The 12,827-nt window shown below is 57.6% G+C and overlaps 4 protein-coding genes across 4 annotated transcripts; 2 read left to right on the top strand and 2 right to left on the bottom strand.

Annotated features, from left to right (window-relative positions):
• Positions 1-968: 968 nt before the first annotated feature.
• SCHCODRAFT_02619796 (alpha/beta-hydrolase) lies at positions 969-2,904 on the bottom strand. Its single transcript, XM_003033420.2, has 3 exons — positions 2,046-2,904; positions 1,896-1,994; positions 969-1,842 (listed from the first exon to the last, which is right to left on the bottom strand). Exons 1-3 carry the CDS (start codon positions 2,496-2,498, stop codon positions 1,378-1,380), a joined length of 1,017 nt encoding a protein of 338 aa, XP_003033466.2. The 5' UTR covers positions 2,499-2,904; the 3' UTR covers positions 969-1,377.
• Positions 2,905-3,646: 742 nt separating this feature from the next.
• On the bottom strand, positions 3,647-6,872 carry SCHCODRAFT_02619803 (MFS general substrate transporter). Its single transcript, XM_050344954.1, has 16 exons — positions 6,360-6,872; positions 6,213-6,309; positions 6,049-6,161; positions 5,889-6,000; positions 5,639-5,835; positions 5,408-5,573; positions 5,327-5,350; positions 5,244-5,270; positions 5,106-5,180; positions 5,000-5,045; positions 4,906-4,935; positions 4,673-4,743; positions 4,463-4,552; positions 4,353-4,380; positions 4,119-4,219; positions 3,647-3,895 (listed from the first exon to the last, which is right to left on the bottom strand). The coding sequence occupies exons 1-16, from the start codon at positions 6,643-6,645 to the stop codon at positions 3,727-3,729; spliced, it is 1,632 nt and encodes a 543-aa protein (XP_050201267.1). The 5' UTR covers positions 6,646-6,872; the 3' UTR covers positions 3,647-3,726.
• An 825-nt stretch (positions 6,873-7,697) lies between these two features.
• On the top strand, positions 7,698-8,917 carry SCHCODRAFT_02496907 (alpha/beta-hydrolase; the record flags this gene model as incomplete). The annotated part of the gene is made up of 3 exons (XM_003032864.2): positions 7,698-8,123; positions 8,171-8,269; positions 8,318-8,917. The coding sequence occupies 3 exons, from the start codon at positions 7,698-7,700 to the stop codon at positions 8,915-8,917; spliced, it is 1,125 nt and encodes a 374-aa protein (XP_003032910.2).
• A 1,397-nt stretch (positions 8,918-10,314) lies between these two features.
• Positions 10,315-10,728, top strand: SCHCODRAFT_02470380 (uncharacterized protein; the record flags this gene model as incomplete). The annotated part of the gene is made up of 1 exon (XM_050342686.1): positions 10,315-10,728. A coding segment is annotated over one exon (414 nt), but the record flags the coding sequence as incomplete, so codon positions are not given.
• Positions 10,729-12,827: the final 2,099 nt, after the last annotated feature.

Consider the following 12,827-nt stretch of genomic DNA (forward strand, 5'->3'; position numbering starts at 1 on the left):
GACGCGGCGGGGGTCGAGGCATCGCCCTACACAGTCATCGGGTTCGCAAAAATCCATGGTGCCACAGCGTCCACCGGGATAGTTGGGTCGCGGCGCGCCCAGAAAGGCAATGTAATGCGCAGAAAATACGCTAGTCATGGGTTGATTGGGGGTTCTCTGTATGTCTCTTTCGTGTTTTCGGAAGAAGAAACTCTTCCATTCATCGCAGAGGATGAAGGGTTCAGCCTGCGTCAACTAGAACCAGAGATTTGAGTCAAGAACTGAGGATATGGGGCGCCAAGGTCGGTGGTGAACTTGAACCGACGTGGAGTCTAGACTCTCCATGGATTTGTCACGTGACGCAACCGCTCGGACCGGACTGCAGCCGTTACGTGGAGTCAACGCTACCCACTCTCTTCCTCAACGTTCTTGCTCAATCTGCCACTCTAAAGGGTAGCGCAAATCCGTCACTTGGCACGAAGCAACAGTAGAAGACTCAGGCCCCTGGTCCAGCTCTGTCCAGAGATCTGCAGTTGTACCGTATAATGTTCTTCAGCGGACTTCCTCTTTCCGGACTTTTGAGGCGATGCACCCCTCTCGCGCAATCGCTTCAACGGATCTTGCTGGTCGGCCTCACCGAGCGCTCGAGGAGGGCGCCTTGCACAACGATCTCCCTACCGACGACGTGAAGCTGATTAACAAGTCCGGACGCGACCTCGGGCTTACCTTCACTCTGTCAATTGGGACTTCGGTGGCGCCGGCCCTCCGCTCACCGTCGTGCACGTAGAGTGTGCACCTCGCAGGTACCTACGGTGTAGCGCATGTACTCGAGACGTCGCTATAGATCGATTGACGACTTCGCCGTGCGGTATCGGCGCGGCAGGTTGCTCGGCGCATCCCCATCGTGGACGGTGAGTACCCTATTCATCACGGGCTCACATTAGAGCGCGCTGCGTATTCGCCAGCACTTCGTCAGTCCATCGCGCTTCTCTGAGGCGAGACCTTTCGTCGACTATGACTGATGGTGAAGTACGTCTTTTACCCTTCTTCTTTTCGCCCTCTATATTCGAAGCCAAGCCCTTCGCGACCGAGTCCTTGCAGAGAAGCGCGATTCCGGAATACCCCAGCACGCGCAAAGCCATGAGTTATCGGTGACGAAGTGCCAGCACTACAATTCAGTCACCTCTATCTCTTGTCTAGACCTCCGAGTCCCAACTTCGCGGTGCCGACGAAGGCGACTGTCTATCGCCGCCAATGAATCCCAGATAGTGATAAATACTGCCCTACCGTTATGCTAACAATACATAGGAATGTGCTATAGTCCGTTGATTCAATCCGAAATGACAGTGTGAGCCCGCCCAGCCCGTACTCGTACAAAGAACATCGCGAAGCACACGTTCAAAGCGTGTACTGCTCGAAGAACGGCAGAAGATCCTGTTGCGTCAGATTGAACGGCGCCGACAACCCCTCCTTGTCCGAACCGACGACCGTCGTCGGCCAGATGTGACCCATACCCTTGACACGGTACCGCTTGACCTGGCCGGGGGAGTTGGGCAGACCCCACGTCCAGAGGTTCGTCTGATCGTGCGGCGTCGAGTGAGCGGTAGGGACAAAGCCGTAACCGTTGCGCTCAGCCCAGTCTTCGACGAAGTCGTCGATGTCGGGCTCCGTGTTATCACCGTTGTTGGGCTTGCCGTGATACGGGACGGTGGTGTCGCCATCTCCGTGCGTGAGGATGATGGGGATCGGCCGGCCGGGCTGGCAATCGTCTCCGACTAGCGATTCGGGGTAGTAGGCGCCTGACGCCATTCCGAAGGCTGCGACACGACGGTTGATCTCGGGGGTGCAGGCAAGGCGGTTCGTCTGTAGTTGAGAAGGATGAGAGAAGGGCCCACGAAGCGAAGATGGCCACTCACGAAACCGCCGCCGTTGGACTTGCCGGAAATATAGATCCTGGTAACATCGATGCAGAGGGTGCTTATCAGGTCGTCCAACATAGCACTGGTGAATTCGACCTGCTAGTGCGTCAATACCGAGATCGCCTTTGGCAACTCAATGCAGCTCACATCGTGCGCGTCCGGATCGGCGTATGGCGCCGCGTCCCAGGCAGCAGATCGCCCATCGCCTGGCAAGCCCTGGGGATATACCGCAACGATGCTCCTCCCCGCGATCGTCTGTCCGGGAAGAGATAGCTGCGACGCGTCTTCCTGGTGCTGCGATGTGCCGTCCGCGCCGTGGAAGGATAGTACGAGCGGGCGAGGGACCGCGTTGTTGAAGTCGTTAGGAACGTGTACCAGATACGTCCGCTGGTTGCCCGCTATGAGCGTGTTCTCCGTGAAGTGCCCGCTGTTGTCGAACGCCCACCGGGGCTTGGTGCCGCACCCGCTGGACGCCCTGGGCACGACCGTCGACCGGTGCGCGTGCGGATCGTGGGTATATGAATGGGGTATGAAGACCGCCTGCGCCAGGCCGAGGCACGCGAAGAGCGAGAGGCCGGTGGATAGGATGCCTGCCATCATCTGCAGTCGTATAGGACTAGGAGTGCAAGAGGTGAATGGGGGCGGGGAGGATGCAAAAGAGCGTCGGCGGGCACTTGGGTCCTCGCGGATATAAACTGTCAGAGAAAAGTCAAAATAGCCTTCGTCACGCTCGTGTCCTGCCAGGCGGACGGAGGTGCAGGCGGACGCTGCCTAAAAGGAGAGGATTCGATGTCGGGTTTTGCGCGAATCAGAGAGGCCCGCTGTTATTTATACAGAGCAGCCCGAAGAGAGAAGCGTATGCCATGTCACTATGGTCGACATCCCTCAGGTTTCCTAACGACTAGCGAAGCGAGATGCATAGCTCTCCGCCACATACAGCGAGCAAGACTGAGAGTAGTAGACCAGCAGTAGCTTGATAGCGCAGACACGTAGCGGACGAGCGGAGGAGAGAAGCATATTTGGCCTGTCCGAAAAGTCGGACGGCCAGAAACGGTCGAATAGTGTCCGTTGAGCGCACGGACTCATGTAGAGCTCAGCAGTCGTTATCCTTCATCTTGACCAAGATGCCGGCAGCTCAACAGCCCTCTTGTACGTGGACCGCATGGGAGAAGTAGATCCTCACGGCAACGATGCCGGCCTCGAGTAGGCGCCGATTACAAGAGTTAGCAGCCCCCTGGGGTCGAGAAAACGGACGCTGAGCGCTACGAAGCAGACAGAGCACGAGCAGTACAGATTCTCGGCCAATATTAGGTCCAAGGTCCGAGGCACTTGAGAATCGCGGTAAGGTAGCGTGAGCCAGCGCTGGTGGTGGAAGGAAGGCAAGAGACGGACCTATTGTGGCGTCGGTCGCGTGGCCTACGTAAGTGCGCGTGAAACATGAACTCGCACTTTGTGGCACGCCGAGTAGGTGAGGCTTGGGCACGAGGGTAGGATGGAGGGATGCTGCTTGCTGGCACGCAGAGAGCGTCCACAATCGGTTCTTCAGTGCCTTGGCGGCGTCTTCGGGAACGGATGCCAAGCAAGCAACAGATCGTGAGCTCGGTATAGAATCGACAACGGATTCCCGGGACCACGAATACGGAGTTCCAGCTCTTCGTTCCCCGATACAGAGGTGTGCATTTCCCCGCGCACCTTCGGCTAAGCTCTCGCTGACAGAGCATGCCTCAGTTCTGTATCTCGAGCACCTGCTTTTCTCGAGATCTCGTGTATATCACCTCGTTCCCGTTAGTACAACAGTCGGGAAGTCCTACGCATCCCCGGAGAAGCCCTATACCTCCGACGAAGTAACAGACCCCGCGTCTACCGGGAGCGCGCTCTTCGTGACCGCACTTGCCTGGAACGCTTCCCTCTCTGCCTCCGCGCGCACGAACGCCTCGCATTCCACGCGACTCTTCTTCACGTCGACGAGCCATAGAAAGACGGTGCTTGCGGTGCCCCTGGGTGATGAACGGTACGTTAGATGATGAAGACGTGCGTTAGAAGATGATGGGGTACGTTAGACGACGAAGAGGTTGGTAAGATGAGGATGTTCGTCCGAAGGGACTATTTGGGGGTAGAGGGGCGAGAGAAAATCTCGAGGGAAGAGGCGGGAACAGATGGAGGGCAGAAATAGGTGAAGGGACGGGACTACACAAAGGCATGGAATTGGACTCAACGTACAGGCTGAACAGGAACGCAAAGGGCATGTTGTCGTTCCCGCCCGAAGCATCTATGATCGCAGAGGACACAAACGGCCCAATGAACGCGCTCGTCTTGCCGACCTGGACACGCGATCAGCTGACGTTCACGGATTCCCTCCGAAGGGTAGATTACCCCCCGGAAGGTTGTATTCCCTCGAAGTAGGGCAGATTCCATCATGAAATAGCACATTCCCTCGTAAAAGGTACCACTCACCACAGAGAACAATGCGAAGAAGAGGAACCTATATTGGGCGCGCAAAGTTAGTGTATCGTTCTCAGCATTTCGGCCCTTTCGGCAGAAAGAGCCCTAGATAGAAAACCCACATTTGCGGCAAGGGCGACACCTCACTGATCATGGTCTGGCTGTACGCATACCAGGGGCAGACCATGAGACCGTAGTAGGCCTGATATAGCCTGATAGATGAAAGATGGGTTAGATAGGTTGACGATGAGTGTGTATAAGCAGACGGTGGGCACACGCGCGGCCGAGGGGACGGAGGGTGCATGCGCGAAGCCGAGGAACGGATTACTGACCAGATCTCCCACACGTGCTTGAAGCCAAATCGGTCGGTGTGTACGCCAATGAGGCCCCAGATGGTGAGAACCTATACGGGGACATGGTCAGGAATTAGACGAGAGCTATTGTGGGGACGAAGGGGAGGGGGACGCGAAAACGAAGCGCAGGCACATGCGGGGACAGGAGAAAAGGGGAGTATGGGGTAAGCAGCACAAGAGCCCTTGAACAGCACGATGAACCCTTCACGTACGATGATCCAAAAGACGTTGAAGCAGAGCATCTATATTGAGGTTAGGGTGAGGTGAGCTATCCATATCCTCAGCTAAGGAGGGACGCGGACATACGGCCTTTGTGCTAATCTTGTACTTCTTCTGCACGAACCAAAAGGCGCTATGAAGGGTACGGATGTAAGGGACGAGGACAGGAATAGACAGTGGACGCAAGGCGCACTAGATGCCGATAGCTTGCGTCGCGATCCCGAGGATCAGGAGGTAGGTGAGCTGGAGGGTCGAGTACGAGACGACGCTGTCGAGTGAAAGGAGATGCTATCAGCATGATGGACGCGACGCTGAACCATCCAAGACGCACCTATTCTGCAACGTCGCGCACACGGTGCTTCGGCGGACGTCAGGGTTTAGGACCGAGCGCGATACACGGTGAATATAGCATACACGGTAGTGTTCAGGACGTCGCCCCTGTGGGTGTGATCAACGCGTCAGAGGTGTTGTGGAGGTTGAGGGGGCAAGACGCACATGAGGAAGTAGAAGATGAGGTAGAGGAAGGTCTGCTTGAGGCGCATGCACTCGCGGAACGCGACAGCGACCTGCTTGAAGCCGACCGTCAAGAGATTGGTGCCCGGGGGCATCGTGAGGCCCGGCCGCCGCTTCTCGATGAGGAACCAGGGGATGGCGCAGAGGACTGGACGACGGAAATGAGTACGACGAGGTTCGTGAGGTTCAGTGTCCGGGGGAAAGTCGACTTACGCCAGACGCCCCCGGAGAAAGCGATGAGGATGCTGAAAGCCTTCGTATTGTTCTCCGTGCTCTCGTCGGAGTGAATGGCCTTCAGGATGCCGACCATGATGGCGAGCACGACGATCTCGCCGACGGAGCAGACAGTGAAGGACAAGTTGGAGATGCGGTTGCGCGATAGGGAGGTGAGCTTGGTGTGCTCTTCCGCACTGCGGGTCGGGGGATGTAAGCAGACAGAATGCATTCGGAGAATCCTACGCACGTCTTGTCACCACCCTTCACGTCCGCGAGGGACTGCTTGACCTCTGGAAGGTCTCGCGCCAATCCTGGGAACGCTGCTGTCCAGAACGTGAGTACGCATTGGTACGTTATGACTACTCGAAAGATTAGACGACGGCCGTGCGGCTTATTCGGCTACGCACGTCCAAGGACGTAGAGTGCAGTTGCTGCCTCCCACTGGTCAGGATGTTCGACTCCTAGCCACGCAAAGGAAACTCCGACAGCGACGATCGTGAAGAATATCGTTATATTCGGTCTACCGATCACACATGAGCTTTTCATCGCGACTACCCGATGCCCCACACACCTCCACGTCCCGTAGTCCGCCCACGCGCCGATGATAAGAAGCAATACGGCCTGCAGCGCGAAGCTGATCCCGTTCGTCACAAGCACGATAGAGTTGACTGAATACCCCGTCAGCTGCACATCCACCCATCGCCGATCGCACACTCACTATCGCGCACTTTGCCGGCGAAACGCAGGACGCAGCCGCCGTCGCCGCAGGGGAGCTCGCCCGGCGCGCCGGATGGGTCGTAGCCGGCCAGGTAGAGGAGATTTTGGAACTGGGAGGGACCGTAGTTGAATCCGGAGAGGCCGCTGTTGCCGATGTAGAAGAAGTAGTAGGACCAAAGCTCCCAGCGGCTGGTCGTCCACTTGGTCTCTTCGTCGACGGTGGTTGGCGCCGCCTCGACGGTGGCGTCGGCCTTGATGTCGTCCTCTCCCTTATTCACCTCGGACATGGCGGTTCAGGTCAAGAGGTACGCTAGTAACTAGGACAGGATATTGATAGCCATGATGGGCATGCTGATGGTGGATGATCGGGAGGAGCGCGCGGACGCTGTGAGACTTGCCGGAAGGCTGGCTACGATAACGACTTGACAGAAGGGATTCCAGCACGAGAACTTGCATTTGGACGAAGAGGAAAGAACGACGAAATATGCGCTACCTCTCTGGATATCGAACAACATCATTCATGGTCGCTGTCAAGGCCGTCCTGAAAGCGCGGAACTTGAAGAGAATCCGGGCCGATCCGCCGGAGCGCGATCACTGCCGTTTTCGGAGTCAATAGCTCTTCCCACGCTCTCTCCCGCTGCGCGATCACGATCGACTGCAGCTTCCTTGCTATCTGCGCGACGCGGCCTGCGTACATCGAGTAGAACGCGTGTCCATGGGACTGTCAAGCCAAGTACCTTTACAGCGCTTCCCTTCGTCTAACTCGCGGCTGTCTGCTTCAGCTCCGCGCCCTTCACGGCGGCCGGAACCGCCCACGGCTGCTGTGTTTCTGGCGCCAATGGGATGAAGGATGATTCCAACTCGTCCACTACACCCTGCGCTCATTTCTGACCTCATTTCAAGCCGATCGCCGGCTGAAGATGGGGCTTCCTGATTGTGTTTGGTCATGTTTGAGACCATTCCTTGGCTCGTTTGACAGGACGTTCGCACCGCGGCCGTTCCCAACAACGCTGAACATGGGCCTTCCATGGACATTCAGCTGCCTTTATCCTCCATCAAGGCCAATACACGGTGCTTTGTACCCGCTATCAGCGTCGTCATTGATTGCGCGAGAGCGCGTACGGTTTCGAAATTTGCACGCCCGACGTGGGCATGGATGTCTCGCGCATGCTGCGCGTAGCGATCAGACTCCACGGCGGCGTCGTTGTCGACGTCTTTGGCGTACGTCATGCGATCGTCGCCTCTACATAACCGCGCGTGTCGCGTTCTTTCACTTTTTGCACACACCCTCGTTTGCTGCATACCCCTTCGCCACTGCCATCCTTCCTAGCCATCACGTATGGCTGCATCCCTCCTTGCCAGCGTCTCCCTGCTCGCCCACTTGATACCAGCGCATGCATCCCCGGACGCAAATTCCCTCTCACGACGTGCCACCAATAGCTCCTCCGGCTGTGGCGGCAGCCTGAAGTGGGATTTTGACACCGACAACCACCTTGTTCAGAACACCACCGTCGGCGGCGAGAAGCGCACCTACCTGGTCCATATACCCGATGACTACGATCACTCGCAAGCCCATCCCCTTGTCCTCTCCTTCCATGGCGCCGCCGCAGACATGCATGCCCAGGAGAAGGCGTCACAGATCTCTGACAAGCGACAGAGGTTGAACAATATGGGACTCATTGCGGTATACCCGCAGGGGCTGGAAGGCGACGACGGGAGGACGGCGTGGAGAGGCGCGCCATACGCGAGCGATGATGCGGAGGATGTGAGTATCACGTATTTCTGTGCATTTCTTAAACTCATGGTCCGTAGATTGACTTCACCGGCGCCATTCTGAACGAGGTTTCTGAGAACCTATGCGTAGACCAACTGCGAATTTACGCGTCTGGGAAGTCCAACGGCGGTGGCTTCGTACGTATATTTCTATGATCCATCTTCGCGTCGCTGACATCTCCTCAGGCCAACCGCCTCGCCTGCAACGCGAACGTCACGTCCCGCTTCGCCGCCTACGGGCTCATCTCCGGCGCCTACTACCCCGATGCCCTCCCCGGCAGCGACTGTAAGCCCGGCCGCAAGGTCCCTGTCCTCATCTCGCACGGCGACGCCGACACGACCATCAAATTCTCCGGCGAGTCCTCCAATGATGCTGACGAGGACCTGCCCTCGATCGACGACTTCGCGAAGAACTGGGCGTACCGCAACGGCTGGGAGAAGGACACGTACAACACCTCGCAGCCGCACGATGACACGAATCTCTGGACGTGGGGCGAGGATGGGGCGGCGGGGCAGGTGAGGCGGTATCGGATTAAGGGGATGGACCATATTTGGCCGAGCACGGCGGAGGGGTTGGACACGAGTGGGAAGAAGGCGCCGTTCAATATCACGGAGGCGGATTTGTTGCCGTTCTTTGACCAGTACACGATTAGTTATGACAGTTATACGCGGTCGGGCGGGGGCTCGGACGACAGCGACAAGGACAGCGCATTCGGACTTCGTAGCTTAGAGCTGTATAATCTCTACACTGTGATGGCGGCGTTGATATTTATGTTGCTTGTATAGACACTAGATTGTGCATTATCATCTATAAACGCAGAGCAATAGGATGGATCATCTCACCCTGTTGCATGTCGGTGTGCCACCGTCCAGTGCCACAAATTCCGGGTAAAGGCAGCTTGTTCGACTAAAAGCCTCGCAGTTGTAGCAAATTGTCCACGGACAGTAGCTTGACCTTCACCACGACAAGTCAACCCGATACCTTCTTCGCGGTTAGAAGTGCGAACGAAGCGATTCGAAGCTAACTTCAGTCACTGGGGCGATTGTTCAGTGTCAAGCGACGTGAATTGCATAGAGCTCGAGTTAGATACTAGTACAGATGTGTGGTATATACGAAATAGTGTACAGTGCGATATGAGAGAGTATAATGAAGATATGATAGCTATAGTACAAATGCAGAAAGCATGCGGAAAGCAAGATCATGACATCGTAAAGCGTCGTGACGAGGATTACGAGGATGTAGGGTATGGGTCCGCGCTGGGCTTGGAACGCGCATGGCAGCTTCGCTTAGGCATTCCCGATTAGGCAGTCGTTGTGTCTTCATTCGTAGATAGCTCCGGATAGATCCGAGTTCTGACCCTCACCGCTGAGACGCGAGTTCGGTCTCTGAGCCTCGGAACTCACAGCGCGCTACATCTGGAGCCCACCGCGAGGGAGGCTATTGACCCTGAGGAGCTGAGTCTTGAGTTTTGCGAGTTTTACTGAATTTTTCTTTTCTTTTCTCGTCGGAGTGCGGTCTGGCGCGGAAGCGGCAGAAGCAGGCGTTCTTAGCCATCAAGGAGAGCGTAGGAGCGTACCAAGAGATCGACGCAGCAACTATAGCGGATTCAACGCGTGTACAGCAGCAGCAGCAGGCAGAGACAAGTCGCGCGGCCGAAGAACGAGGCGAACACGCGGCACCCGCGGTACAGAGTCGGATCCCCCGGCTCAAGGGGCAATCGCGAACCCTACGAGCGCGTCAAGCTACAGGAGCAGCCGTCACAAACGTCGGCCTCTATATTCCGTATCCCCCAACACCACCGGCGATCTCAAAACAAGGCCGATCATCACTGATTCCTGGCGCTTTCCCCGATCCCCCATCGCCTCCGTCCCCCGAAGTTCCCTTGCCACCATCACCACATCTACTACCTCCATCACCAACAGAACCACAATCCGCACCCTTGCCCACCCCAGTACCACCACCTTTACCCCCACGACGTGTTCCTGATCCTTCACAATACACCGTACCTCCTATCCCCCTGTTCATACCAAAACTAACGTCCCAGGCTAACACCGTACGAAAGGCAATGGCGCCGCCTCCAACAACCTCTGCGGGAGCTACGACTGCAGCGACGGGCGGCACCACCACGACGACGGGCGGTACGACTACGGCAGCGGCTCCGACGCTCAAAGGCGTGACCGAACTGCCACCGCCTGGTACGAGGCGTGCTCCGAGCTTCAAGGGCCAGTCTTCGCGCCTCAAGGCATTCCTGACCGAGCTAGATGAGCTGTTCACGGGATACAGCTTGACGGAGGCGCAGAAGAAGCGCGCAGCTGTGCGGTACGCCAAGAAGGAGCCAATCCGGCGCTTTTGGGAGAGTTTGAAGGAGTTCGACGACGCAGCATCGGATTGGGCGGCCTTTAAGGCAGCGCTATACAAGGAGTACCCCGACTCAGACAAGGGCATCGGCTATACGGTGCGTAATTTGCGGAAATATGCGAGTGCTTACCAGAGGGATGCGACGATCCATACGATCGACGACATCAACCATTATTATCAGACTTTTCTCCCGGCTTCCAAGTATTTAAGAGCTAACAACAAGTTATCCGCGGCGGAGGCTAATTTAGTGTTCTGGAAAGGGTTTCCGACAGATGTGCGGCGTGTTATCTGGGCGCGTCTTTTGGGCGTGAACTCACAGCGGTCCACGGAGGAAGCGCCGTCTATCGATGATGTCATGGAGGCGGCGCGTTTCTGTTATTCTACAGGTACTTTCGACTCGGGCAAGGTGCTGCGCGGCGCGGGCGGGTCGAGGAAGAAGTCGTCGTCGAAGCGCTTGCGCAAGGCTGCTCAGCAACTACTCAAGCAGAACAACGATTCCGATGACAGCGATGACAGCGAGTCCGAAGGCGACGACGACAGCGACGAGGAGGCGACATCTGACTCAGACGACACGGACTCGGACGACGAGATATTGGCTATGCCGAAGAAGAAGGAGAAGTCGAAGGGGAGGACGGAGATCCGTACGAAGACCGTGGCGCGCGCTGTTCCACCCGTGCAGGCCGAGAGGGACGAGCTTGACGATTTGGCTGCACGCATGAACAAGCTCGCCGTAACGGACACGGCATATCTCTCGTGCTATGCGAGGATGATCCAGCTCTCGCCAGGCATGTCAGCGGTATTGGCGCCACCTGCGTTTGGCGCGCCGGACGCGTCAGTCAACGCGGCAGCTGCTTATGGACCACCGCCGGAGCCGCCTTCGCCTGCGTATCCGCCACCGCCGAACGCTCCATACGCACCGCCATCCACGCCGTATCAGCCAGCACCGCAAATGCAGTACTATCAAGGGCCCTACCAGCAACAACAACGCCCGCCGACGCCCTACCAGCAGCAGCGCCCGTCGCCGTCGCAGTTCTCGCCGCCGCGGCCGGGCACCCCATACAGCAACTCGCGGCCGGGTACGCCTTACCAGTCGCAACAGTATCAGCAGTATCAGCCGCCACCGACGCCGTATCAGCAAGCGTACTCGCAATCACCTTATTATCCACCGCGCGGTCAGCGTTCTGGGTCGCCTTACGGTGGCTCGCCGCCGCGGCAGACTCGCGCAAACTGCCACTTCTGTGACAGTCCTGAGCACTACATGAACAACTGCCTCGAGTTGCACGACTACGAGACCGCAGGGCGCGTCATCAGGAGGAACGGGATACTTATGTGGGCGGATGGGCCCAGTTTGCCTGCGCAAGGACGAGTCTACCATCCCGGGCGAGGCGGCATGAAGGACGAGATTGATAGGCTCATGGGACCGCTTCCTCGCCACCCGCCATTTCCACCTCAGCAGCAGCACCAACAATCGCAGCAGCAGGCGAACCCGCAGCCGGACACAACGCGCAATGCATTCATCGTCTGCGAGCCGATCCCGACTGCGGAGGCGAATGCGGTCATTGAAGACGTGGTCGAGGATGCGGATGAGATGGCGGGTATTCGGGTGACGGCTGTCGAGGAGGAAGAGGCAGATGAGGAGGAAGTGCTCTGGAGTGCGGTCAGCGAGCTCGAGAGGATCGCGCTGCCAAATGAGGTGAGTGGTCTGGCTGTTCAGACGCGCGCACAAGGTCGTGCGGGTCTGCAAAATGCGAGTACGCTGAAGGCGGCTTCGGGGGAGATCAGGGAGGAGGAACGACCTCTGACGAGAATGACGGAGAAGGTGCAGGGCGTGTCGGAGGTGCAGAACAAGCGACGCTTTGGTGCTGACATTCCAGATGACCCTATCGCACATCCCGAGCCCAAGTCGATGCAGCCGGCGTACACGTATGAGTCGAAGGCTGCTCGACAGAATGCGGCTTCGCGGCTTCGCGAGCGCGTCTGCGAGACGGTCGTGCAGGACATCACTGTCGGTGACCTGCTTGGTCTCAGTGCCGAGCTTCGCAAGGACTTCACGGAGTACACCCGAGTCGTGCGCATCCCGAACGCGGATGAAGCGCGGGCGTCCTATGTGGCGCAAGGACCTGTGGCAGCTACGACGGTCGCCTCCCCGGCGGTCGACTATGTCACGCCACTGCGGGAGATCGACGTGCAGCTGTCCAACGGCCAGACCGAGAGTGCGCTGCTTGACCACGGATCCGAGATTGCTGTCATGCGACAGGATCTTTGGGCCGAGCTTGGCTTACCGCTGAACGAGAAGCGCGAGATGCGGATGCAGTGCGCAAATGGGAGCTGGGAGAG

This window comes from Schizophyllum commune, assembly GCF_000143185.2.
Source record: "Schizophyllum commune H4-8 unplaced genomic scaffold SCHCOscaffold_4, whole genome shotgun sequence".
Classification (NCBI taxonomy): domain Eukaryota; kingdom Fungi; phylum Basidiomycota; class Agaricomycetes; order Agaricales; family Schizophyllaceae; genus Schizophyllum; species Schizophyllum commune.